The 25,222-nt window shown below is 38.0% G+C and overlaps 1 protein-coding gene across 7 annotated transcripts in view; it reads left to right on the forward strand.

Moving 5' to 3' along the window:
* ABL2 (ABL proto-oncogene 2, non-receptor tyrosine kinase) overlaps window positions 1-23,937 on the forward strand; it is a gene marked incomplete at both ends in the record, with an annotated part of 100,588 nt that extends 76,651 nt beyond the window's left edge. For 2 of the 7 annotated variants that reach the window (XM_084250766.1, XM_084250767.1), the window contains 12 exons: window positions 3,643-3,705; window positions 4,855-5,025; window positions 9,045-9,340; window positions 12,177-12,449; window positions 13,495-13,579; window positions 14,598-14,775; window positions 15,329-15,513; window positions 16,824-16,976; window positions 17,742-17,831; window positions 21,484-21,654; window positions 22,214-22,447; window positions 22,757-23,937. In XM_084250766.1, coding sequence (XP_084106892.1) covers window positions 3,643-3,705; window positions 4,855-5,025; window positions 9,045-9,340; window positions 12,177-12,449; window positions 13,495-13,579; window positions 14,598-14,775; window positions 15,329-15,513; window positions 16,824-16,976; window positions 17,742-17,831; window positions 21,484-21,654; window positions 22,214-22,447; window positions 22,757-23,937 — 3,080 coding nt within the window. Of the gene's footprint in view, window positions 1-3,642; window positions 3,706-4,854; window positions 5,026-9,044; window positions 9,341-12,176; window positions 12,450-13,494; window positions 13,580-14,597; window positions 14,776-15,328; window positions 15,514-16,823; window positions 16,977-17,741; window positions 17,832-21,483; window positions 21,655-22,213 lie in introns of all 7 variants that reach the window. The other 5 variants (XM_084250763.1, XM_084250764.1, XM_084250768.1 and 2 more) reach the window with 3 other exon arrangements.
* Window positions 23,938-25,222: the final 1,285 nt, after the last annotated feature.

Here is a 25,222-nt window from a genome sequence, read left to right on the forward strand (position 1 = left end):
GAAATTAAATAATATACATGAATATAATAGACAATTAAACTACATATTTTGTGGTAATAAGAACTATAAAGAGCAATAAATTAAGAAAGGAGATATGGGACCTGTGGAAGTGTTGTCAGGAACACACATTTTGAAATACGATAGTCAGAGAATGCCATACTGAGAGGATGGCATTTGAGTGAAATGTCATGGATATCTTGGGGAAGAATGTTTTAGGCAGAAGGAAAGTCAGTATTAAGGTCCTGAGGCAGGTGTGTGCCAGACATGTTCAAATAATAACAGGGAAGCCAGCGGTCAGAATGAGGTAAACTAGAAGGGAACAGTAAGAAGATGAATCAGGCAAGATAAATTGCAAAAGGCCTTGTAGGCCTTATAAGGGCTTTAGATTTTACTCTAAGATAGGGTGCCTTCAAAGAATTTTGAGCAGAGTGATAACACAAGTATGACTTTTGCTTTTAAAAGCTGCCTGGTTGTTAAGAATTGACAGTAGAAACAAAGCTAGAAGCATGGAGATATATTAGGAGTCTAGTGAAATAATTTAGGTAGGAGATGATGGTGGTACAGAGTAGAAATGGAGAAGGTGAGAAAATAATAGATTCTAGATATATTTTGGAAGGCAATAGGGTTTTGTAATGTATTGAAAGTGGTATATGAATTCAATAAAGGAGTTGTGAATGATTTCAAGGGTTTTTTGTTCCCCCCAGCTTCATTGACATAATTGATATAATAATGTACAAGTTTAAGGTATACAGTGTATTGATTTGTACGCTTAGATACTGCAAAATGATTTCTTCTACATTAGCTAATACTTGTATCACTCATGTAATTATTTCTTTTTTGTGGTAAGAAACATTTAAAATCTCTCATAGTAACTTTCAAGTATATAATAAAGTATTAACTTTAATCACAAATTATGTTAGACATTAGCCAGAACTTACTCATATTATAGCTAGTAGTTTGTACTCAAGCTTTCAAAGTTTTTGGTCTGAGCAACTGAAAAGAAGGAATTGTCGTTAACCAGATGGGGAATTCTGTGGAGAAGCAAACTGGGGAGAGTAGTTGTTTTATCCAAGACCAAATAGTGCCATTAGTGATTTATAATCTTTATAATCTTCATTTTCTTTCTTTTTTTTTTTTTTAAATTTTTGCATAGAAGAACCAGGGTATAGGCCAGAGACGTAGGAGAGCTGAGAGGATTCATCAGAGACAGTGTGGGGAGCAGAACAGGTGGATTTACTGAAACACACTGCTAAGGGAAGCTATGGGTGAGACAGGAGAGGTCTGCTGTGCCATATGTGGGTTAGCTCCCTGGCAGGGGATCAAACTCAGGCTGAAGAGGTGATAGTGCTGATACTTAACCCCTAGGTCACTTTGGAGACCCATAATCTTCATTTTCTGATGCCCAGTACAGTGCTGAGTGTATAGTGCATGTTCACTAAAATTACTAGTTTAATTGATCTTAAGTTTTAAAATACTAGATTTCACAAAATGGGATATAGATGCATGGCATTTGCTATCTTTAGCCATAATATGCTTTAGGAGTTGACTTTAGTGGCTTAACTATTTAATATTTCTAATTTGGTCAGTGATGGTTACTTGTCATTCTTGTAGTGCTTTGTTACTCTTAATTTTTATTCTTCTTACAATTTCAAATAAGGAATACTTCTATCTAAAAAAGAAGGAAGTTTACTCTTGTTTCACAATTAATCAGGCAATAAAAATCACAAAACATTGTCATGTGTTACCACTATCACTAGCAAGAAACATTCATCATTGTTTCATGTGATGAATCGGGTTAATGGATCCTGTGATGTTCAGTTTAGAGCCAAATAAATATTTTCTGGATTTCTTTTTAACAGTTCTTTTCATTTTAATAAAGGTTTGGCATTTTGTGGCCCCGTGCAAATTCTGCTAGAGTAGATATTTTTCACTAGAATAAAGAAAAACATAGTACATGTGACCAGACTGAAGAATGTTTTATATAATATGGCATTTTGTTTGTTTGGTAATCCTGATTAGTTAGCTAAGTATATAATACAGCTGTTCCATTCACTCTAACCTTGCATTTAAACAAAGAGCAATGCATTTGTTTCAAACTCACTTTTCAGGGCATCTGGATATGTCTTCAGGTTTGCTGTAATATTCTCAATGCAAAACAAAATTTAATTAGCTTTGAAGTTTTAAAGATATGGTCCTTTTAAGAGGAGATAAGAATGTTTGTTAAAGGGAAACAAACTAAAACTGTTAGATTTACAGGTCAGCCCACAACAAGAATTTCTGTTATATCTTATAGACAGTTAAGAAGCCATTTTTGAAACATTGGCTAAGGTGATTGTAAGATTGAAACATATGTCATTACGCCCTGTCACATTTTTTGTGTAATTTTGTCATTCATTAGTTTACAGTTATTGAACACATATTTCATAACTTGCTAGAAAAAAGTTACAGTTCTTATGCCAAGAAGCACATGTGAATGAAGTTTGGGAAACATAAATTAAGGATGTTATAAAGACAGAGGATAGTAATGCAGCAGGTATACTTTTTTTGAGAGATTTATTTACTTATGCATAGAAGAACTGGGGTGTCGGCCAGAGGTACTGGGGGTGAGAAGATTCACCAGAGACAGAGTGGGGAGCAGAACAGGTGGATCTAATGAAATACCCTGCTGACAGGAGCAGTGCGTGAGACAGGAAAAGTCTGCTGTGCATTTATATGTGGGTTAGCTCCCAGGTCAGGGTCTGCTGTGCATTTATATGTGGGTTAGCTCCCAGGCAAGGGTGAAAGCATGAGAGCACAGAGACCACCAGGGAGGCCCAGCTATAATGTTTTTTTTTTTTTAATATTTTATATAATTCTTACATCATTTTTCATTTTTGCACAATATATGGATTTTCATTTTGGTTATATTCCCCATACAATTGTACCCCCGCCCCCCTTATTTTGACCCTAATCCTTCCTCTCACCCTCATCCCCCGTAGTGTGTCTCTGGTTTATAGTTGCTTGTTGATTTTGATTTTTACTTTGTATTAATTAGTCTTTTTCCTGGTCCCTTATTTAGGTTTTCTAAATTCCTGCTATGAGTGAGACCATCCGGTATTTTTCTTTTTCTTTCTGACTTTTTTTTGCTGAGCATGATCCTTTCTAGCTCCATCCATGTTGCTGCAAACTGCATGTGTTTATCTTTTTTGATTGCTGAGTAATATTCCATTATATATATATATGCCACATCTTCTTGATCCAGTCATCTATTTTTGGGCATTTGGTTGTTTCCATCCAGCTATAATGTTTTTGAAAACACACACAGAGGAAGAATATGGGACATTTCTTAGGGGAGGTTATATTGGAGCTGAGTGTTATAAAATGAGTAGAAGCCACTCAGTGAAAATGAGGGTGGAATGGGAGCCCATTTCATGTAGACTGAACTGTGTGAACAAAAGGCAAAAACATAGGAAGGGACAGCGCTCAAAATTTGAAGGCTAGAGTGGACATAGGTGTGGAGTGAGGAGAGGTGAAGCTGAAGAAATAGATAAAAACTTGATCACGAAAGACCTTGATGGCCATGTTAAAGAGATTTTAGCTTGTTGGTGAACTTTTGAATAGTCTTAAGAAGAGTTGACATGGTCAAATTTTTGTTTTAAATAGATCACTTTGCCAGCTGTGTGGAGGATGGATTTGAGGGAGACAAGACTGGAGGCTGTAGTCCAGGTGAGAGATGATGGATATCTGAACTAAGGAATTGGCAGTAGAGATGGAGAGGAGGAAATGGATTTGAAAAGACATCAAGCTATAGATTCATTGGTTTTTCTCCTTCAAATATGCTAAAACCAATTTTAAATTAAAAAATAATTTGAGGGAGAGAGAAAAAGAGTGTTACATGACATAGGCAGTTGGATAATGGCTGATAGCCACTAAAAACAATCCCAGTGATCAAGAAAATTGCTACTGGAAAAAGTGGTTTTTTTTTGTTTTGTTTTGTTTTGTTTTGTTCTGTTTGGTTTTTGTGGTTTTTTTTTTGATAAACTTTATCTGGGCCATGAGAAGCAGGTGGTTTAACTAAGATGGTATAGGGATCACCTATTTGTATCCTTGACTAAATTTATGAAATGTGAAGCCTGTGGAAGATACTATAACTCACATTATTACATGTGGCAGAAATTCAATAAATACCTATTGTTAGTGATATTTAATAGCTGTCAATTAAGCTATTACTACTTTATAAAAATGTATCACCTTGGAGAAGAAAAGAATTATGATTTTTTTTTCATTAAAACAATGAATAACTACAAGCTGTTGTATTATAAACAGTGCATAGTAGCAAAGTATTTTGGAATGCCAAGAATATTTTATAATAAGCCAAAGCCTGTTTTTTTCCTGTTGTTTTAACATAATTTTAGGATTTTTCCATATATAAATGAAGGGTCTGGATTTATACAGTATGTACATATTTCTTAAAATCTGTTTTCTCTTTTCCAAAATTTGTTTTATATGGGGTATAAAGGAAGGAAGGATATTTGAGATGACTTATAAAATATAGCTTTTCCTTCCTAAAACCACTACCACCACAACAGAATATCCTATGTTTTATAAAATGAATCACCACTTTTTTTGGGGGGGGGGGGATAATTTTTCTTGAGAAAAATGTTTTAAGTTGCTATTCATTTATTCCTGATTAGGATGATGGGGGATTGCATTTAAATCATAGCTAAATGCTTATTTTGTGTCCTTTTATCTGTCTTGCTATTTTTTTTTAATAAAAAAAAAATACTTGGGAGACTGTCACTTGCTCATTCTTCATGACTCCACACTGTTTATGTATAGCATTCAAATGGATTTCCTTCTTTTTATGTCTTTCAGAAGCCTTACACCGCCCTTATGGTTGTGATGTTGAACCCCAGGCACTGAATGAAGCCATCAGATGGAGCTCCAAGGAGAACTTGCTTGGAACCACTGAGAGTGACCCTAATCTATTTGTTGCACTTTATGATTTTGTAGCAAGTGGTGATAACACACTCAGTATCACCAAAGGTGAGCTTCTGTGAAACATCATCTCACTTTTTAGTTTTCATTAGTGGTTAAGAATAAAAGGATCGTGGTCTAGATTCTGCCTTCGACTAGCGCAAATCACTAGGTAATTTGGGCCCAGATACTTTTGGTTCAGTTTTTTTTTTTTTTTTTTTTAAAGCAGTATATGAGATAATCTTACTCTTCTACTTTATTGGGTTTATTAAGGATAAAATGAGATAAAGCTCTTTAGAAAAACACCACACAATATGTACATAAATTTACCTCATTTTCAGAATTCTGTACTATCTATAATAGGCCAGCATTCATCTGCCACAAAGGTCAGGTTTACTGTCCATCTCTTCTCATGGAACTGTGGCCAATTCAGATGAGTAATGTTGCTGGACTCCAGTGCTACTAATATTATCCCTGGGCTGACCACCTAGCTGAGGAACCATTCATTATTAGTCTGCAGCAAGATTAAGAACATGCACCCAAAATATAAACTGACTCCATAACTGCTATTTATTACTTAATGCAGCTGGCATTTTTAGCCTGAAGAAAGTAGTTTAGTGATTCAGAATTTCATGATTCTGTCACAAAGCATCTTATCTTGTTGTGAAGCAGCTTTGAATAGCACTAGCCTAGACAACTTGTCTCTCATTTGTGTTTATATATAAGTGTTGGTGAAAGGAATAATAAGAAAGGTTTCTACTGTAATATTCTCAAGAGTAGTAGTTTATTGCAGTAGTAAATTCTTATAAAAGGAACACTAAGAACAGGACCAAGTAAAATCACCCACTGTTGGTTTTTTGAACAAGTACAGAAAATATGGAACTTTTATGAGAATTAAATAGGAGTTTGGTGCATTCTCATTGTGTACATTGTATACATGAATTAGATTGCAATCTGTTTACAAGCTTTTTCTTACCTTTGAACCTATAAAAGCTATTTACTATGAAAAACTGTATTTTAGGATAGTTTTTAACTAAATGAAATTGTAACTTAAATGATTATTTATTGAACATACACTTTTTGTGTATGTTCATAATGAAGTATCATAATGAGGTTCATAATGAGGTATCAGATGGGAGCAGATATACCAATTTGGCAGGCCTCCGAAAAAAGATCATTACCCTTATAAAACTTTTTTTATATGTATCAATTTTTAAAATCTAGCCAATTTCATCAAAAGCAGAAATCCTTAAAAGATTTATCAAAATGGCATATAGATCTGTCCAAGAGTGAGTAATGTCATATATGCAAGTGCAGGAGATTTAAAAAGTATAGGAATTGTGAAGTGCTTTAGTAGGTAGTGTTATTTTTATTTAAAGATTTTGGATAGTTTGGGGTTGAGTAGCAGTAGGGATAGTGTTTATGTATATGTAAGAGTTTATGTATATGTATGCATTGGAAGGAAAATTTTACACAAAGTTTTAGGATTAAAACAAAGAACTTCAAAGAAATTCTTTGCAGTTATCATTTTGGGCTGCAGCACATTCTTTTACCTTTACTGATACTTCAGTGGAGAAGTTGATGAGGCAGTGACTCAGAACATTGTTTCCTAGATCTAATTTTCATGTCAGTATTTTCCAAAATAGCTCAGTCACCAAGAAAACACTGATAAGGAAAGTCTGTTGATTCCTCAGTTACCATTTATGGCAACTGCTGGTTTGCAGCTCAAAGAATGCTTTATCTTATCACCAATGGTGCTTCCTTTTAAAACCAACAAGATGCCAGATTTTAATTAATTGATTTTTTTTATTGTGGTAGCATTGATATGTAAGTTTGATTTTATTTTAAAGGTGTAGGATCTCCCTTTTCAGTTGTCATCGAACCACACCTACCACCAAAGCACCCATAGTCCTCCACCTTAGTCCATTGGGCATTCTCCCCACTTTGTTTCCACCCTTTTCTGCCCCTCTCTGGTAGCTTCAGCCCTATAGTCAGATTTCCAGGTTTTGTTTTTGGTTTAATTTTAGCTGACTCTTTGTCTTGTTTCTCTATACTCCACAAGTAACTGATACCTCCCAGTATTTGTCTTTTTTCCTTTGATGCCAAGTTTTTCTACCAGGTCCTTATTTATGTAAAAAAGAAGTCATGCTAAAGCTATTTTATTATTTTAAAAGACAAGAAAATATATTTTTAAAGTAAAATTTCATTATTTGTTTTAGTTCATTCTTCGATGACTATTTTGTTGGAATTAAAAAACGAAGTTCTCCAGGATATTTTTGTCAATAGGTCCAATGTTTATATCCCCACTAGTCATCCCTGTTATATTCCATGTTACTCGAAACTTCCATAATAAAAATATCCTCCTAACTGCCAAAAAGAGAGGAAAACAAAACTTAGGTTGTTTCACTATATCCTAATTATGATGACCTGTCATTAATTTTTTGTAAGGAAGCAACAATAATAAACTTAGTGAGTACTTAATCTTTACTACTTCTTGTTCTTGTCTGGAGTAATAAAGAAAGTAACAAGTTTTAGTTTTTCTAGCCATACTAAATTTTTTTTCCTGCAATATGGTTGGTGAGTATTTTTCTGCACACATTACCACCACACATTCCTCTCACTGTACATATGTATATATTTTTTAAAGATTTATTTATGCATACAAGAACTGGGGTATAGGCCAGAGGTGTGGGGGGGTGAGAGGATTCAGCAGAGACAGAGTGGGGAGCAGAACAGGCAGACTGACTGAAATACACTGCTGAGGGGAGCAGCGAACGAGACAAGAGAGGTCTGCTGTGCCATGTGGGTTGCTCCCTGGCAGGCCGGGCATCGAACTCGTGCTGCAGAGGTTGTGGATAGCTTCATAGTGCTGTGCTTAACCCCTTACACCACCAGGGAGGCCCCATATGTATATTTTAAATATGTGTATGTGTAGAAAAGTACATGCTTTTGTGTGTTTTTCCTCATTGAGTGTCTCACATTGAGGTGTCATACATTTCCATACACCACTGAAAAAAATTCCGTGGCTGCCAGTACAAGGAGTTCGAGTTTTTCCTCAGTAGCCTTAGTTTGATAACTACTGGATCATGTGTTTTTTTATTGATTTGGCTTTCTTCTGCTTTCTGACACTCAAGAAGTAGGTGTGAACTCTGTGGGAAGGCTTTTATTTCTTAGAGATAGGAGCCAAAGGCAGTATAAAGATTTTTTGGATTATCAGTTATTACTAATTATCTCTTTCACCTTGCCTGTTTTGCTGGAAAAGCAGTTTGTCTTGTGAGGGAGTCTAAACTTGATATTCACAACTTTAATAGAGAAGTCAAAGACATTGAAGTTTATATATAGTAAGGATAGTCTGAGTAACATGAGTCTCAGGTTCTAACTTCAGATTTCCCTTCCCACACACTGATTTTAGAGAAATGAATGGGAGTGATTCATTCTTGATGGGGAAAGGGAAGGAAATTGGGGAACTATCACTTTTAAATTTTGAGTCCTGGAAAAGATTGTGCTTTGGGAGTTCTCACTGTCCACCTCCACTCCCAGTTTTCTTTCTGAAAAGTTTGTTAAAAGTTTTGTAATCTGTACTTTATGTTTTTTTTTACATTGGTACTTTTGTTGCCTTAGTGCCAAGTGAAATTTAGAAGTAACATATTTCACATATTATTCTTGTTGTTAACATTAAGTAATATATAAAATATATTCCTTGACAAAATATTTTGAGGTAAAAGTTAATTCCCTTTTTCTTTTGATGAGAAGGATTGTTATTTTCCATTCATTTCAGTAACCTTTCTAACTTCATATGTTACCTTATGCCATTCATGGAGTTTCCAGAGTCATTTTTTAAGTGGTATGTTAAAAAAAACAAAAACCTGTAGTAAATGCCAGAAAGTCATTTCTTTGTTTCTTTTGTAAACCTACAAACTAAAGAGCCCAATCAAGATATGATGAGCTGCTAAGTTTTCATTATTAAAAAAATTTTGTTGGCATAAAAGTTCTTGATTCATTTTCTCAGTGAGTTTAAAGCTTGACAATAGACTTCTTCTGTTTGAAGTAAAGGCTTTTCTTTCATTCTATGATTACCTCATGGCTAGGTGAAAAGCTGCGAGTGCTTGGTTACAACCAGAATGGTGAATGGAGTGAAGTTCGCTCTAAGAATGGCCAAGGTTGGGTGCCAAGCAACTACATCACTCCAGTGAACAGCCTGGAAAAACATTCCTGGTACCATGGGCCTGTGTCACGCAGTGCAGCCGAGTATCTACTCAGCAGTCTAATCAATGGCAGTTTCCTAGTTCGAGAAAGTGAGAGCAGTCCCGGGCAACTGTCCATCTCGCTGAGGTATGAAGGGCGTGTGTATCACTACAGGATCAATACCACCACAGATGGCAAGGTAAGACTGGCTGGCAGCTGCCTGTAGGCGCTGCTCTTTAGAAACAATACTTAGAATGACTAAAGTATATATTTCTTATGTCTGACATGAAAATAAAGTAATAGCTCAGGTGCGTTTAGACTGTTATATATCTTAGAGCTTGCTCTTTCAAAAGAACTTGGTAATGGAAGCTCCATATGATCCAGCAGTTGCACTCCTAGGTATTTACCCAAAGGACACAGAATCATTAATTCCAAAGGGCACCTGCACCCCTCTGTTTATAGCAGCACTATTTACAATAGCAAAGCTATGGAAACAACCCAAATACCCAAAAATAGATGACTGGATCAAGAAGATGTGGTCCATATACACAATGGAATATTACTCATCAAAAAGATAAACACATGTAGTGTGCAGCAACATGGATGGAGCTAGAAGGGCTCATGCTCAGCGAAAAAAGTCAGAAAGAAAAAGAAAAATACCGGATGGTCTCACTCAGCAGGAATCTAGAAAACCTAAATAAGGGACCAGGAAAAAGACTAATTAATACAAAGTAAAAATCAAAACCAACAAGCAACTATAAACCAGAGACACACTATGGGGGGGGGGGGTGGAATGAAAGAGGGATTAGGGTCAAAATAAAGGGGGGGGTGGGAATTGTATGGGGAATATAACCAAGAAGAAAATACATACATTGTGCAAAAATGAAAAATGATGTAAAAAATACATAAAATAAAGTCATTGAACTGGAAAAAAAAAAAGAATTTGGTAATGGAAATGAAAAACAGTATTCTAGCAGTAGTTCAGTGGTGAGGTAGTGAAGATAAAGAATAAAAGAAGCTTGTATAAGTAGCTTCCCAGTCGTCAAATGTACAGATACACATCTAATATGTTACATAAGAATTTCTAAATTAAACTTTGTCTTTGAAAATTACATTAATCTCTATCAGAAAGTTTGCAGAGTAAGAATGTAAACTTCTGAGACTGTTGATCATTTATGTATATTAATATAATACGTCAGTCAGTCAGTGAGCAATTTACATGTTGGAAAGGCCAACCTCATTAGAACGGTTGTGTTACTGTTTTACTCCATAAGCTGTAAAGCTTAGGCATATGTTATTCTGCTTAACTGTAAATCATTTATTTATTTTTAAATTTATATATATTTTTTACCTCATTGTTCAGTTTTGTACAATGTATGCTTGTGTGCTTTCTCCTTTTAGATGTATTCCTGTAAAATTCCCACCACCAAGTCACCCATGAACTGTCACCATAGTCCCTTATGCTCTTCTCTCCCGTTTTGGTCCCTCTGACTCTCCCTCCTTTGCAGAATGTCTGTGATTTATGGTTGCCTGCTAATTTTGTTTTTTGGGTTTTTTTTTTGTATTATTAGTGTTAAATATGATTTTTTTTTTCCTGATCCCTTATTTGGTTCCCCTAAGGACTGTAAATTTAGATGGAATCATTTCTTCCAATCTCTTCCTCAGTGTTATCTGCATAGTAAGGGAAAAACAGCCTTTGGAGCAAACAGACCTGGGTTGCTTTGTAATGCCACTACTTATTTTGTTAACTTCTTGACCTGCCTCACTTTCCTCCCCCTCTTTACTGACTAAATGAAATTTATTTACATATTGTTTGTGACTGCTTTCTCTTTACTACAGTAGAGTTGAGTGGGTGTGACAGAGATCCTTGACCACGAGTCTAAAATATTTGCTGTCTTGCCCTTTACAGAAAAGGTTGCTGACCCCTATCATAGATGAATTTCACACACATAAAGCTGAGTAAAAGGGATTAGGAATTGCCAGGAGATGGGAGTGGGAAGGACTGCTAATGTATATGAGGTCTTTTTGGGGATAATGAAAATTTTCTAGAGTTAGGTGGTGGGACAACATTGTGAATATACTAAAACCACTGAATTTTATACTCGAAATGGTAAGTATTATGGCATGTGAATTATACTACAATAAAAAAAGTTCAGTGACAGAAGCAGATACAAAACAATATATATTGTATTACTCCATTTGCCTGTAGTTCCGAATGCAGGCAAAGTTAAACTAAGTAGGTACCTTTGCAGGGGTACATTACTGAGGACACAAGGGAGGCTTTTAGGGTATTGGCGATGTTACTTTTCTCTGTGTGGGAGTTGTTTACATAGATGAGTTCATTTTGTAAAAATCATCTTGTCTCCATTGTTTAAATTGAAAGCTTTTCTGTTTACAATAAAAAAGAAAATTTTCTATTTACAGTAAAATATTTTGTCTTTAAAAAAACAAGCTTCCTTGGCAGATAAGGCTTGAAGAATGCTATTTAACTGTATACTTCTTATTGCTTATCACAAATTAATACTACTTTGTTAACAATTCTGAAATAAAATTGTGTCTCTTTTTTAAATAGCCTAGCTCTCACAAGCACATTCTACTTAAATATAAATTATGAGATATTTGACCACCCTCTCCCTAACAAAAAATCAAAACTAGTGGTAATGGATTTTCAAATTATGTTCTGTACAAGCTTCTGAGATTGTCTTCATAAACTTTTACAGGAAACCAAGTCCCCTTCTTGCCACAGTCATGTTGCTAAAAAATACTGGGAGACGAATGATCTTGATAATATAGAGAGATATTTTGGAAGCTTTTCCTCCAGGATTAGAGCAAATTTAGGAAACAGAAGAGTGACTTAAATGAGATTTAACTGAAGTTGTTTCCCTTTGCTACTTATCACTTGATTCTTTCGAGTTCCTCAATAAAGTAACCTCCAGGGTTCGTGTCTTCAGATTCTTTAAGTAGTAGTGGGCTTTTAAAAAAGATTCCTGACCTCTTTTCCAGTTGATTTAGCTTTTCTCCTGCTTTCTCACCAGGTGTATGTAACTGCTGAGAGCCGCTTCAGCACCTTGGCAGAGCTTGTTCACCATCACTCCACAGTGGCTGACGGGCTGGTGACAACATTACACTACCCTGCACCCAAGTGTAATAAGCCTACAGTCTATGGTGTGTCCCCCATCCATGACAAATGGGAAATGGAACGAACAGATATTACCATGAAGCACAAACTTGGGGGTGGTCAGTATGGAGAAGTTTACGTTGGTGTCTGGAAGAAATATAGCCTGACAGTTGCTGTGAAAACATTGAAGGTGGGTTGCTGAGAATTACAGTTTTCAGGCATCCTTTTCTTTTGTGCTGAATCACTTGGAAATATCAGCATGTCCTTCTTTAACTTTGGAACACTTCCACCCACTGGTGCCAAGTGCACCAGCAAATTGTGATGATTAACCCTAGTACCATTAGCCCCAGTACCATTGCTGACAGTGCAGGGGCAGATTATTCATTGCAATACAGTGAAACCCATATGTATGGAAGGATTGTCTTTGGGGGCTGTTGCTAAACATCTTAGTGGGAGGTTAGAAGCAAATTATAAGTTATAAAAGCAAAACAAGCAGTTGTTCCCTGAGAACGACCTCTGCTGGATAGAACTGTTCAGGCTTTGTTTGAGAAGCATGAGTTCTCTCTAATTCTATCCTTTATTTGCCTGCCTCTTGTTCCTCCCATCTCCATGATGAGAGTAGATCACTTATTCTTAATATTCACAGAAATCTTTTTTCCTGATGCCACTCTCTCTCTTTGTTAAGCATCACAGCATCAAATTACAGGGTTGTTACTCATTCCATTTTCTGAAGATTCTCCCATATGCCTTGCATATAGTTCTGGCATATCACTCATAAGTTCTTCTCTTCAGCTGTGAGTAGTAGTTCTTTAAAGTAGTGCTAAGTAAGTATATTCTGAGTGTGAAACAATATGCAAGACCTTGCAAACATGCATTGCTCCTTAAGGAGCATATGATCTAAGCAGAAAGACAAATATGTAAACAGCTAACTACTCTGTTTCCTCTTTCAAAGGTTGAGATTTCTAGAAAAGTCAATACCAGAGTACTGAGTTATCAATCCGTCTCCTCTCTTTCAATTGTGATAGGACTTGATTGCCTAAATTTGCCACCCCTGCTACTTTTTAGTCATTTAAACTATTGGATATGTTTGAGGACATTTTTTCTTTCTTAAACATCTGTAGAGCATATTAGGTTGTAATGAAATTTCTTGGTGTAATATGCTAAGTTGACTGAAATTATTAAGAAGAGGGTTTGTCCCACTGCTTTTTTTTCTTTTTTATCTTTCCCCATTTCAGGAAGATACCATGGAGGTGGAGGAGTTCCTAAAAGAAGCTGCAGTGATGAAGGAAATTAAGCATCCTAACTTGGTACAATTATTAGGTGAGGAGACTCATGAACTGCATGTTTTCTCAAAGATGCTTGTCTCTCAACCCTGTTACCTCCAAATTCTTCTTTTGAATCACTGTGTTTTTAAGTTGCAAGTGTGAATCTAATAAATGGTTATCATTTTAATCAGTAAACTATGTTTTTAAAGATTGCCCAGTAAACAGTGGCCTGGATTTGTTGCAATATATGTAGTTGTCCCAGGTTCAAAGTTCAGAATCATTCATAATGATACCAAACCAAAAAGTATTTTTATAAAATACTTTTATAAAATACTTGTACATAATGATACCAAACCAAAAATATTTTTATAAAATAGACAGTTAACAAAGGTCTATTGTAAACAAGCAGATAAAAAATTGTGACTACTTCCCTCAGTTTACATTTGTAAGAAGGAAGTGCTGTGCTGGTGATGGACTGACTTCTCACTAATACAGGTACCAAAGAAACCTTTTTGACTCTTTGCCCATTTGAAAATAGAACTAATTTCTTTGGTGGTTCAAATTACACCAAACTATTCCAAAGAAAATAGTTTCCTGTTGATTCTTTTCAAGAAATCTGCTATATATTAGTGCTGTCTTTTGCTATGGAAACAATTATCCTATTTTTATAAAATGTTATTGCAGGCTGGACTTAGATAATTTTCCACATGTACAATTGCTGTTACTTTGAGATAAGTATTATTAGCATGCAATTGAGGATAGGAATCATGGACATATATAGAACTCTAGAAATTTCAGTCTTCCTGACCCCTTATGGAATTATTACAAGTAAATGATTTTGCCTAAAAAGGCAAATATTCAAATGTATGTGAATTTCCAGAGAATGATATAATAGAAGTTGAGATTCCTTTATTAACCAACTTCTTTGTTCAGTTATATTCAGAGAATGTGATGGCAATAAAGGAAAAGTATATTGCTGCACTAGACTTTTTAAATTGTCATTTATTCTTGCTAAAGTGATTTGGAGTGTGTGATATATGGTAAGAAAATTACTTCTATTCTTGAACTGGCAGGTGTGTGTACTTTGGAGCCACCGTTTTACATCGTGACTGAATACATGCCATATGGGAACTTGCTTGATTATCTCCGAGAATGCAACCGAGAAGAGGTGACAGCAGTTGTGCTGCTTTATATGGCCACTCAGATCTCTTCTGCAATGGAGTATTTGGAGAAGAAGAATTTCATCCATAGGTGTGTACAACCTTATGTATATCTGACCATATAGCTTGATATGTCAATAAAGGAAAGAATGTGAGAATCTTCTCAAATTTTCAAATGATTCAGGGTCCATTTTAATATCACTTCCAACTTGTAAACCTGCTGTACTTTGATTAAAGAATTTGTGAGATGCCTTGCTATTCTCAAAACAAAGTTCTTTTTTTTACCTGGGAGTATATATAGGATTCTTTTGCTCCATCTAGTGGCTTAATTTTAAAAATAGCCTTTTGTTTGAGTAAAGAACTTAAAGCCTTGTAGTAAAACCTGTTACTCACCTTTGAAGCCTGTCCCAATGTACTTATAAATAGAAACTTATTTTCTGAAGTCTGCTTTATTCTCTCGATGAGTACTGTACATGTGATATATCATTAGTGGCTTTCTATCATGTTAACAATTATCATAAAATGCTACCATATCTGTCAGCACTTATCAACTCTGCATGTAGCCCGAGGAACTGAGAATAGAACATTTATGACCCTTTTCATCATTTCTGAATGGATTTACATTGGGGTTCTCTTTACCACAGAGATCTTGCAGCTCGAAACTGCCTAGTGGGAGAAAACCATGTGGTAAAAGTGGCAGACTTTGGCTTAAGTAGATTGATGACTGGAGACACCTATACTGCTCATGCTGGAGCCAAATTTCCCATTAAATGGACAGCACCAGAAAGTCTTGCCTATAATACCTTCTCAATTAAATCTGACGTTTGGGGTAAGTTTGGGATTTGTTTTTTTCTGTGTGTCATTTTATTTTCATTACATATGGCTCTTAATTCTTTAGAACTTTTGTTTTTTATGGTAAATATCCTCCCCCCTTCCTCATTCTTCTTCAGTCATTCAGCAAGCATTTATTAAATAACAACTGTTCACCGGTTATTATGGTACCCAGCATAGAAGGAAATGTAAAGAAGAAAATGTCCATGTCTTCAAACAGCTCGCAGTAGAGACCTCATTTTGCATTAGTGTTCTACTGACCCTCTCTATAAAGCTCCCTGTTTTCTGTAATAGGTTTCCAGAGCACTCTGACACAAAGTGGCATTTTCTTTTTAAGGGAGACATGAAGTTTCATCTTCATTTTGTCCTTTTGCTGATTTTACTTTCTACAGCTTTGAAAAAACAATGTGTCTTAGAAGCTCGATGGACTGAATAATTTTAGAAATTTGGATTGTAGGACAGTAGAAATAGTTGTCGGATTTTAAGTCACTTTTTACCAGAAATCTCAAACTCAGATATTTGTGATTATGACAAATCAAGTGATTTCTTATATGAATTTTATCTGCTTTCAAGTAAATTCATTTTTACATTACTTTTTTTTTTTTTAATAGAGGCATGCTTTATTTATTTATTTGTTTGTTTGTTTGTTTTGTTTATACATGCACTGGGTACAGTCAGAAGCGCGGGAGGGTGAGAGAATTCACCAGAGCCAAAGCGGGGAGCAGAGCAGGCAGAAGGACCGAAGTACACTGCTGAGGGGAGCAGTGGGCGGCAGGAGAGGTCTGCGCGCCATGTGGGACCCTCCTCCAGTGGCCGGGGAGCAGCCGGGGATCGAACCGGCGCCGCAGAGGCTGCGGGCAGCTTCGCAACCCAGCGCTCAACCGCTGCGCCACCGGGGAGGCCCAATTTACATTACTTTTCATATTAGCTGACTTTAAAACTGAAGCTCATTAAATAGATCATAGATTGTTCTAACAATTGTTTGGCGATACCCCCAGATTACATATTGTAGTTTATTCTCCCTTGAAGCAAAGGAAATCTACTTTGAAATTGAGAAATTTAAAGAAAATAGAAAATCTTCATGAAAATAGAAAATCTTCATGAGATTAAGTCTGAAGCATTATTGTGGCCTGTATCTTAGAAGAGCAAGTCATGCTTTAAGAATTGGTGTGCTCCAAGAAATAGAAGAATATACTGATATTGTAACAGTGTGAATGTTATCCAAAATTTGAAAGAGAAATTACCTAGTGGTATAAAATAAATAATAAAGAAGAAACAGTAAGCTCTTTTTTTTTGTCCCTTATGCAGCTTTTGGGGTACTTTTGTGGGAAATTGCTACATATGGAATGTCACCATATCCAGGTATTGACCTATCTCAGGTCTATGATCTATTAGAAAAAGGATATCGAATGGAACAGCCTGAGGGATGCCCCCCTAAGGTTTATGAACTTATGAGAGCATGTAAGTATCTTTGTATATTTATTTTAATTTTGAAGGTTTCAGTCAATTCAGGATAATTAAAAAAAAATGGAAGCATTTTCCTTTCAATGTTACATTGACTACAACCCCATGACATAAATGTTGTTAATTGATCAGCCAGTTGGCATATCATATGATATGAAATGGGTAAATTGCATCTTATTGAAATCATAAGAATAGCTGCCTGTCACCCAACCATTGGCTCAATTTCCCCAAAACATTTGCATATTTAATGGGATAATAAAAATTGGGTTTGAAGATTAGATGGGGGGAGGGCTTCTTTTAACTAGATAAAAATGACTGCTAAAGACTGGAAAATAAACATCTCTGACTTTTTCATCATTGAATAAAGAATTAAATTGTGGTTATATTTGAACATGCCTTCTATTTTTCATTGAGCACTAGTGTTGCCAACTACTTTGTCAAATGTAAGTTCCAGGCTCTTCCTTTCTGATATCTTGTTATAGCTCCAAATATGTACAGCTGATTATTTAAAGGGTTACAGTGAGTTTGGGGAGATGTTTTTACTTCATTTTCCTAGTGGAAGAATACTAATTTTCTAAGCCATCTCCTTACCCCTTCTCATCTTACTAGTGGGAGGACTGGGAGTTCAAGCGGCATAGAAAGACCAGCGCTGGTAACTGGGTTTATTCCATATCTTGGATCTGAAACTGAGAAATGGTTGCCTTACTATTGCTGTGAATATGCCGTAACTCTGCCTTTAATGTTTCCCTTTTTGTTACATAGGCTGGAAGTGGAGCCCTGCTGACAGGCCCTCCTTTTCTGAAACACATCAAGCTTTTGAGACCATGTTTCATGACTCCAGCATTTCTGAAGGTGAGACTCTGGCTACTTACTGGTGGTGCCTAGTTTTCAGTGATGGTGGTGGTAATAGCAATTCAGAAATGATAGACTCTTGTAGCTTAGCATTCTATGTCAGGATATTGAATTAATTCTTAGACTTTATTCTTGTTTTCTTATTTTTGTATGTGTGTGATTTCTTAAAAATATATATATTGAGGTAACATATGCATACACCATTGTTAATGTTTTGGAGCTGTTCGGTTTATACCTGTGCAGATGTTTGTTATTACACCATGCCCACCACCAAAACTCAAATAATCCTCCACCATAGTTCATTGGGTCTCCTCCCCTTTTTTGCTATTTTTAAATGTCCCTTTATCTCATACTTTTGATATTGAGATCTCATGTTTTAATATTAAAATCATAATTAGAAATTAATTATATCTCTTCATAAAGAGAATAAGTTCACTAAGCATCAACACCTATGATAGAGGAAAAACTGAGTATGAAAAGTATTCCAGGGCCTCCTTGGCACAGGGGTAAAAGTCAGTGCTATCAAGCTACCAGCAGTCACTGCAGCATGAGTTCGATCCTCGGTCAGGGAGCTGACCCACATGGCACAGCAGACCTCTCCTATCTTGCCCACTGCTCCCCTCACCAGTATATTTCAATATCTGCCTGTTCTGCTCCCCACTCTGTCTCTGGTGAATCCTCTCACCCCCCTTACCTCTGGCTTACACCTCAGTTCTTATATGCATAAATAAAAATAAATTGGGGCCTCCCTGGTGGCGCAAGGGCTTAAGATGCAACCTATGAAGCTATCTGCAGCCACTGCAGCATGAGTTTGATCCCCAGCCAGAGAGCTACCCACATGGCACAGCAGACCTCTCCTGACTTGCCCTTTACTCGCCTCAGCTGTGTATTTCAGTCAGTCTGCTTGTTCTGTTCCCCACTCTTGTCTCTGGTGAAGCTCTCACCGTTTCCCGCCCCCCCCCCCCACACACACCTCCAGCCTGCACCCCAGTTCTTGTATGCATAAATAAATCTTAAAAAATAAATAAAAATAATTTTTTTTTTTTTTAAAGTAGTCCAACTCACCAAACCCAAACCAGACCTACAAAAGGAGAACCTGATCATAAAAGCAATATCCAGAAATTCCATTTTGGGAACTAGATCTAAAGTAAATAAGAGAATGAACAAAGATTTAGCTACAAAGATATTTCATCAGAGTGTAGTTTATAAAGTTGAAAAATTAAGAACAATTTAAGTATCTAGTGGGTTATATATAATTGAATATTTTAAATGATATTCTTAAATATATTAACATGAAAAAGAATTTAGAGTGAGCATTTTAACTTAAGGTATGAGTAGTTAGAACCTTTTGCTTACTAAAAACAAGTAATTGGACACATACAGGCAGTTTCCTAATTTTGTATAAAATATCTCTAAAATTAGGGGCCTCCCTGGTGGCTCAAGGGGTTAAGTCTCAGCACTCTTAAGCTGTCCACAGCCACTGCAGCACGAGTTCGATCCCCAGCCAGGGAGCTAAGCCATATAGCGCAGCAGACCTCTCCTGTTTCACCCACTGCTCCCCTCAGCAGTGTATTTCAGTCGATCTGCCTGTTCAGTTCCCCACTTTGTCTCTGGTGAATCCTTCCACCCCTCAAACAGCTGACCTGTACCCCAGTTCTTATATGCATAAATAAATAAATCTTAAACTCAAATTATCTACAAAAGCCAAAAGATAAAATTACTTGTTAATAAAGACTATTCTTAGCTAATAACACAGAAGTCTTAATTACACTTGCATATTAGACGCTTACAGTTGCAGAATTTTATACATATTTTTCCTTTCATTTATAACAAACACAAAGTTATGTCTTAAGTTCAAGTTTAAAATGTTAGAAGAGGAAATCAGATAAGTTGACTTTTTTTGGTCTGTTTCCTTTAGTGATTTATCGTATCAGGTAAGAAGAAAGAGGGAAAGTACTCCAGCAAAGTTGAGAGAAAAGTATTTTTATCTTGGTCCTCTCATATAGGGAACTTCAGGTTGGGAAGGCTCAACTGGCCCTTTGACCTAGACTGAGCTGCTCCCTGTAATAGCACTCCTGTGTGTTTTATTTCTCATGTGGTCTAAGTGGTAAAAGTCATAGGCTTCCATTTCATTGATACTCTGTGTCAATTTTCAACTTTTGTTAAATCCTTAGTTAAATAGTTCTGTTTCTCTTGAAAATGTTACGTTCTTTTACAAAATCAACCTTATCAATTTTCAAAACCAACTTTAATTCATAATTGCTAAACAAGAAATGTAACATTATTCTGCACACATTATATTAAGCCTATAATCTGGCAAACACTAAACTAGGTCTGAGAGTCTCAGAGATAAGGCACAGTTTCAAACTTTCATCAGCAATAAGGGAGATTTTATAGACTTATAACCAAATGGAAAAGCGAGAATGGTGTTAACCTCAGGATCATTAAAGCCACACACTCAAGTAATGTCAGGTCTTTTTTTCCCTTTTCCTCTCCTACCTTCTGCTACTTCTGCATCTCTGATCTCATCCTCAAAATCCTCCAAGTGACACAGATGTCAACATCCTTGAGGTCATATCTTTATAACTCGTGTCTGTTTCCACATTGCTCTGTATGGTAGTGTAAGAAAGGAGTCTCATTGGCACGAGTTGGATTGTGTGCGATGTGCTCACTCTTGTGGGAATTTAATTTTTTAAATAATTACCCCAAAAGCTATAAAATAATTACAAATTTCACAATTTAATTGATCGTATTTGCTTTATTTTTATTTAGAAGTAAAAGCCACAAAACCCCTGGCTAAATTTAGTCAACCAAGATTTGCTAATGAAGTAAACATTTTTTCAGGAACCTTATTTGTTTCATTTGCATGAAATAGAAAGGATTGTTTTTACCTTCCTTTTTGGTGCAAAATACAACCTGAAAATAAGAATATCTGCAGATAGCTGTTCTGTTCAATCTCTAAGCAAGCACTTAGTAAATCAGGATAGCCAAGTGACCAATAAGCATGTGAAACCATGCTCAGCATCAGAGAAGTTCAAAATAAAACAATGAGCTACCACTGCATACCTCCCAGTGTGGCTGAAATTAAAATCAAAGCAGAAAAACCTGATAACAGCAAACTTTGGCAAGCATGCAGAAGAGCGGCCAGAACTTTTATGTAGTGCTAGTGGATGTATGTATTGATACAGCCGTTTGGGGGAGACGTTTTGGTGGGACCCAGTACCCCGTGAACACCAGTCCTGTTCCTAGATACATACCCAACAGACATACATGTGTGAAATAAAGCAAGAGACTCTTGTGAAACAAGAGACTCAGTAGGATATTCCTAGCAACATATTCATAATAATGCAAAACTAGAAACAACCTAAATATCCATCAAAATGAGACTGGGTAATTTGGTATATGCAAACATTTCAAAAATGGACAACAGCAAGGAGAAAAAAAACCCCTGCCATATGCAACAACATGCATGACTGTACAGATAGATTATTAAGCAAAAGAATCCAGATATACAAGAGTATATACTCTGAGTCCATTATATGTTTTAGTACTCTATTCTCCAGTTCTTTCTTTGTTGTGTGCCTTTTCTGAAAAGCTAAACTCCTTTTTCTCTGTCATGAAATTGTTATCAGTCCCCTTGTCTTCCTCACAGAGGTAGCAGAGGAGCTTGGGAGAGCCGCCTCCTCCTCATCTGTTGTTCCATATCTGCCCCGATTACCTATACTTCCTTCCAAGACCCGGACACTGAAGAAGCAAGAGAACAAGGAGAACATTGAAGGGATACAAGATGCTACAGAAAATTCTGCTTCTAGTTCAGCACCAGGTATGGGTCCACAAGCAGGTAGAATCAAAATAGGGCTTTAGTGAGAAAAGTGCCTCATTTAAAGAACCATGGAGCACAATGCTTTTATTTCCATTTTCCTGTTCATCTTCACTGAGGAAAGTAAGGCATCGGTTTTACCCGCCACTCTGGTCCTTGACTCTGCATTGCCAGTGTTAGAAGTCCTGATGGGTCCATTTAACATTCAGTTGTACCTCCTGCTCCATTTCCTTAACCCTTGATTCCCAAATAAATAATTACTGTTCATAATATTATAGTTCTGGTAGAAACTTCTTCACTGGACCTCATTGATGAGACTCTGTTACCCTATAGTTTTCATTTAGAGAAAAGATGAATGCTGGGTATTTTTCCTATTTATAACCACATTGCATTTGGGACACTAATCAGTCTGAAATGATAATGCATTTACTAATTTCCTGAGTCCTGCCATCACCTGACATTTATTCAATGTTGACAAAACTCTGTAGTTCAGCCTTAGTAACTCAAGGATAATGGAATCACTTCTTATCGTTCACATTACTGATTGGCCATTTCTTACTAGGATTCATTAGAAGTGCACAAGCCCCCAGTGGGTCCCCAGCATTGCCTCGAAAGCAGAGAGACAAGTCACCCAGCAGCCTCTTGGAAGATGCCAAAGAGACATGCTTTACCAGGGATAGGAAGGGAGGCTTCTTCAGTTCCTTCATGAAAAAGAGAAATGCACCTACACCCCCTAAACGCAGCAGCTCCTTCCGAGAAATGGAGAATCAGCCCCACAAGAAATATGAACTGACGGGTAACTTCTCATCTGTTGCTTCTCTGCAGCATGCTGATGGGTTCTCTTTCACTCCTGCCCAGCAAGAGGCGAATCTGGTACCACCCAAGTGCTATGGGGGGAGCTTTGCCCAGAGGAACCTCTGTAATGACGATGGTGGTGGGGGTGGGGGCAGTGGCACTGCTGGGGGTGGCTGGTCTGGTATCACAGGCTTCTTTACACCTCGCTTAATCAAAAAGACACTGGGCTTACGAGCAGGTAAACCCACAGCCAGTGATGAGAATTCCAAGCCTTTTCCAAGGTCAAACTCTACATCTTCCATGTCCTCAGGGCTTCCAGAGCAGGATAGGATGGCAATGACCCTTCCCAGGAACTGCCAGAGGTCCAAACTCCAGCTGGAAAGGACAGTGTCCACCTCTTCCCAGCCAGAAGAGAATGTAGACAGGGCCAATGACATGCTTCCAAAAAGACCAGAGGAAGGTGCTGCTCCAACCAGGGAGAGACCAAAAGCCAAACTTCTGCCCAGAGGAGCCACGGCTCTTCCTCTCAGAACCCCCTCTGGGGATCCAGCCATTACTGAGAAGGACTCTCCAGGGCTAGGGGTGTCAGGCGTGGTAGCCGCCCCAAAGAGCAAGGAGAGGAATGGGGGGGCAAGACTTGGCATGGCTGGAGTCCCAGAGGATGGCGAACAGGCAGGCTGGTCTTCTCCAGCCAAGGCTGCAGCAGTCCTCCCAACCACTCACAACCACAAAGTGCCAGTCCTTATCTCACCCACTCTGAAGCACACGCCAGCTGACGTGCAGCTCATTGGCACAGACTCTCAGGGGAATAAATTCAAGCTCTTATCTGAGCATCAGGTTACATCCTCTGGAGACAAGGACCGACCCCGACGGGTAAAACCAAAGTGTGCCCCACCCCCACCACCAGTGATGAGACTACTGCAGCATCCGTCCATGAGCTCAGACCCCACAGAAGAGCCAACTGCCCCCACTGCAGGACAGCCCACGCCAGAAATACAAGAAGGAGGGAAAAAGGCAGCTCCCGGGGCGGTGGCCATGAGTGGGAAAGCTGGGAGGCCAGTGATGCCTCCTCCTCAAGTGCCTCTGCCCACTTCGTCCATCTCGCCAGCCAAAATGGCCAATGGCACAGCAGGTACTAAAGTGGCTCTGAGAAAAACCAAACAGGCAGCTGAGAAAATCTCAGCAGACAAAATCAGCAAAGAGGCCCTGCTGGAATGTGCTGACCTACTGTCCAGTGCCATCACGGAACCTGTGCCTAACAGTCAACTGGTAGACACTGGACACCAGCTGCTCGACTACTGCTCAGGCTACGTGGACTGCATCCCTCAAACTCGCAACAAATTTGCCTTCCGAGAGGCTGTAAGCAAACTGGAACTTAGCCTGCAGGAGCTGCAGGTGTCTTCAGCAGCTGCTGGTGTCCCTGGGGCAAACCCTGTCCTTAATAACTTATTATCATGTGTACAGGAAATCAGTGATGTGGTGCAGAGGTAGCCACTGCCGGCCTACTGGGAAGATGCACACATTATTTGAGGGAAGAGGAAGAGGGACTTGTTTTCCTGTGTTTTGTTTTTTTAAAAAATGAAAGACTGATACTTGAGTGTGTTTATGTGAAGTACCTCAGCTCCCTGAGTTCTCACGTTTACAGGTTCATCTCAGAAATCACATAGGAGAGGAAAATTAGATGGGGACAGGGCACTTGTGAATGGGATTAGAAGCTGCACAGGAATATCAAGGAGCATGTGTATGTTGTGCCACGAAGAACCAAATCCAGCCCATTCTTACCCAGAATGGTGGGAGGTGGTTAGACTGGGCTGCTCTCAGAAAGGCCCTGGGAACTGTGCCCAGACAGTGGGGGGCTGCAGCGCTCATCCCACACCACACAGGAAGGAGGTGACCTGGGCTCCAGCAGGTACTAGTGGTGATTGTATCCAGCTCACCAAATGAGTTTGGTGGGGAGAAAAGGCGATGGGAATGTACTAAGGGAAGTGTTACGCAGGCTGTGGGAAGCCACTGATGGTCCTGCTTCCACAAGGTCACTGCTGCTGCAGTATGAACTGCAAAAATCAAATTGCTAGAAATCAAAACTGGGAAAGGTGGCCCTGTCTGGGTACTCGTGTCCTGTTTTCCATTGGAGTGTTAATTGCTGCGGAAAGTAGAGAATGCCGGGAAGCATAGTCAGGGAGATTGAAAGCTCCTCCTGAGATCTTGACTGATAAGCAGAAGTTACTTCTCCCAGTCAAGTCTTGTTTTCCTGCTTGTTGGTGCCTGTCTGTACACTATAGACAGAGGCGTCCCTTTCGTGGTTCTTCTCTGCCCTTTGCTAGACGGGCAGGCTGTTTTCCTTGACTCCTGGCAGCATTCATGGCACTAATCAACAATGTTTTTGAAATTAGTGGGTCACACACAGGTTCTCACTGGGGAATCCTTTTCTGATACAGTGCCCCTGCATAGTGACATACTGGCCAACGACTCAGCTGCTGTATATTTCTTTATCACTAAAGTACCAGGGAAAGGGTCTCTTCCCAAAACCCAAAGCCTGTGATTGAGAGGACAAGGTGGCTTGGTCCTAACGGCTTGCTCTTTACTTCCCCCCTCCTGTATCACTCAGACCCAAGTTAGGGAGAAGCATTCTCTCACTCTCTGGGTTTCAAATGAATTACCTCCAGATTCACCCTTGCTTTTTCTCCTCTCGCTTATCCTCCCCTGCCGCAGTCACGCTTGTTTGTAGAGATCGTGTTGGAAATAGTCTTCGATACTTATTTTGTCATTTCACCTC

The sequence above is a fragment of the Talpa europaea genome (assembly GCF_964194135.1).
Source record: "Talpa europaea genome assembly, chromosome: 12".
In the NCBI taxonomy this organism is placed as follows: Eukaryota; Metazoa; Chordata; class Mammalia; order Eulipotyphla; family Talpidae; genus Talpa; species Talpa europaea.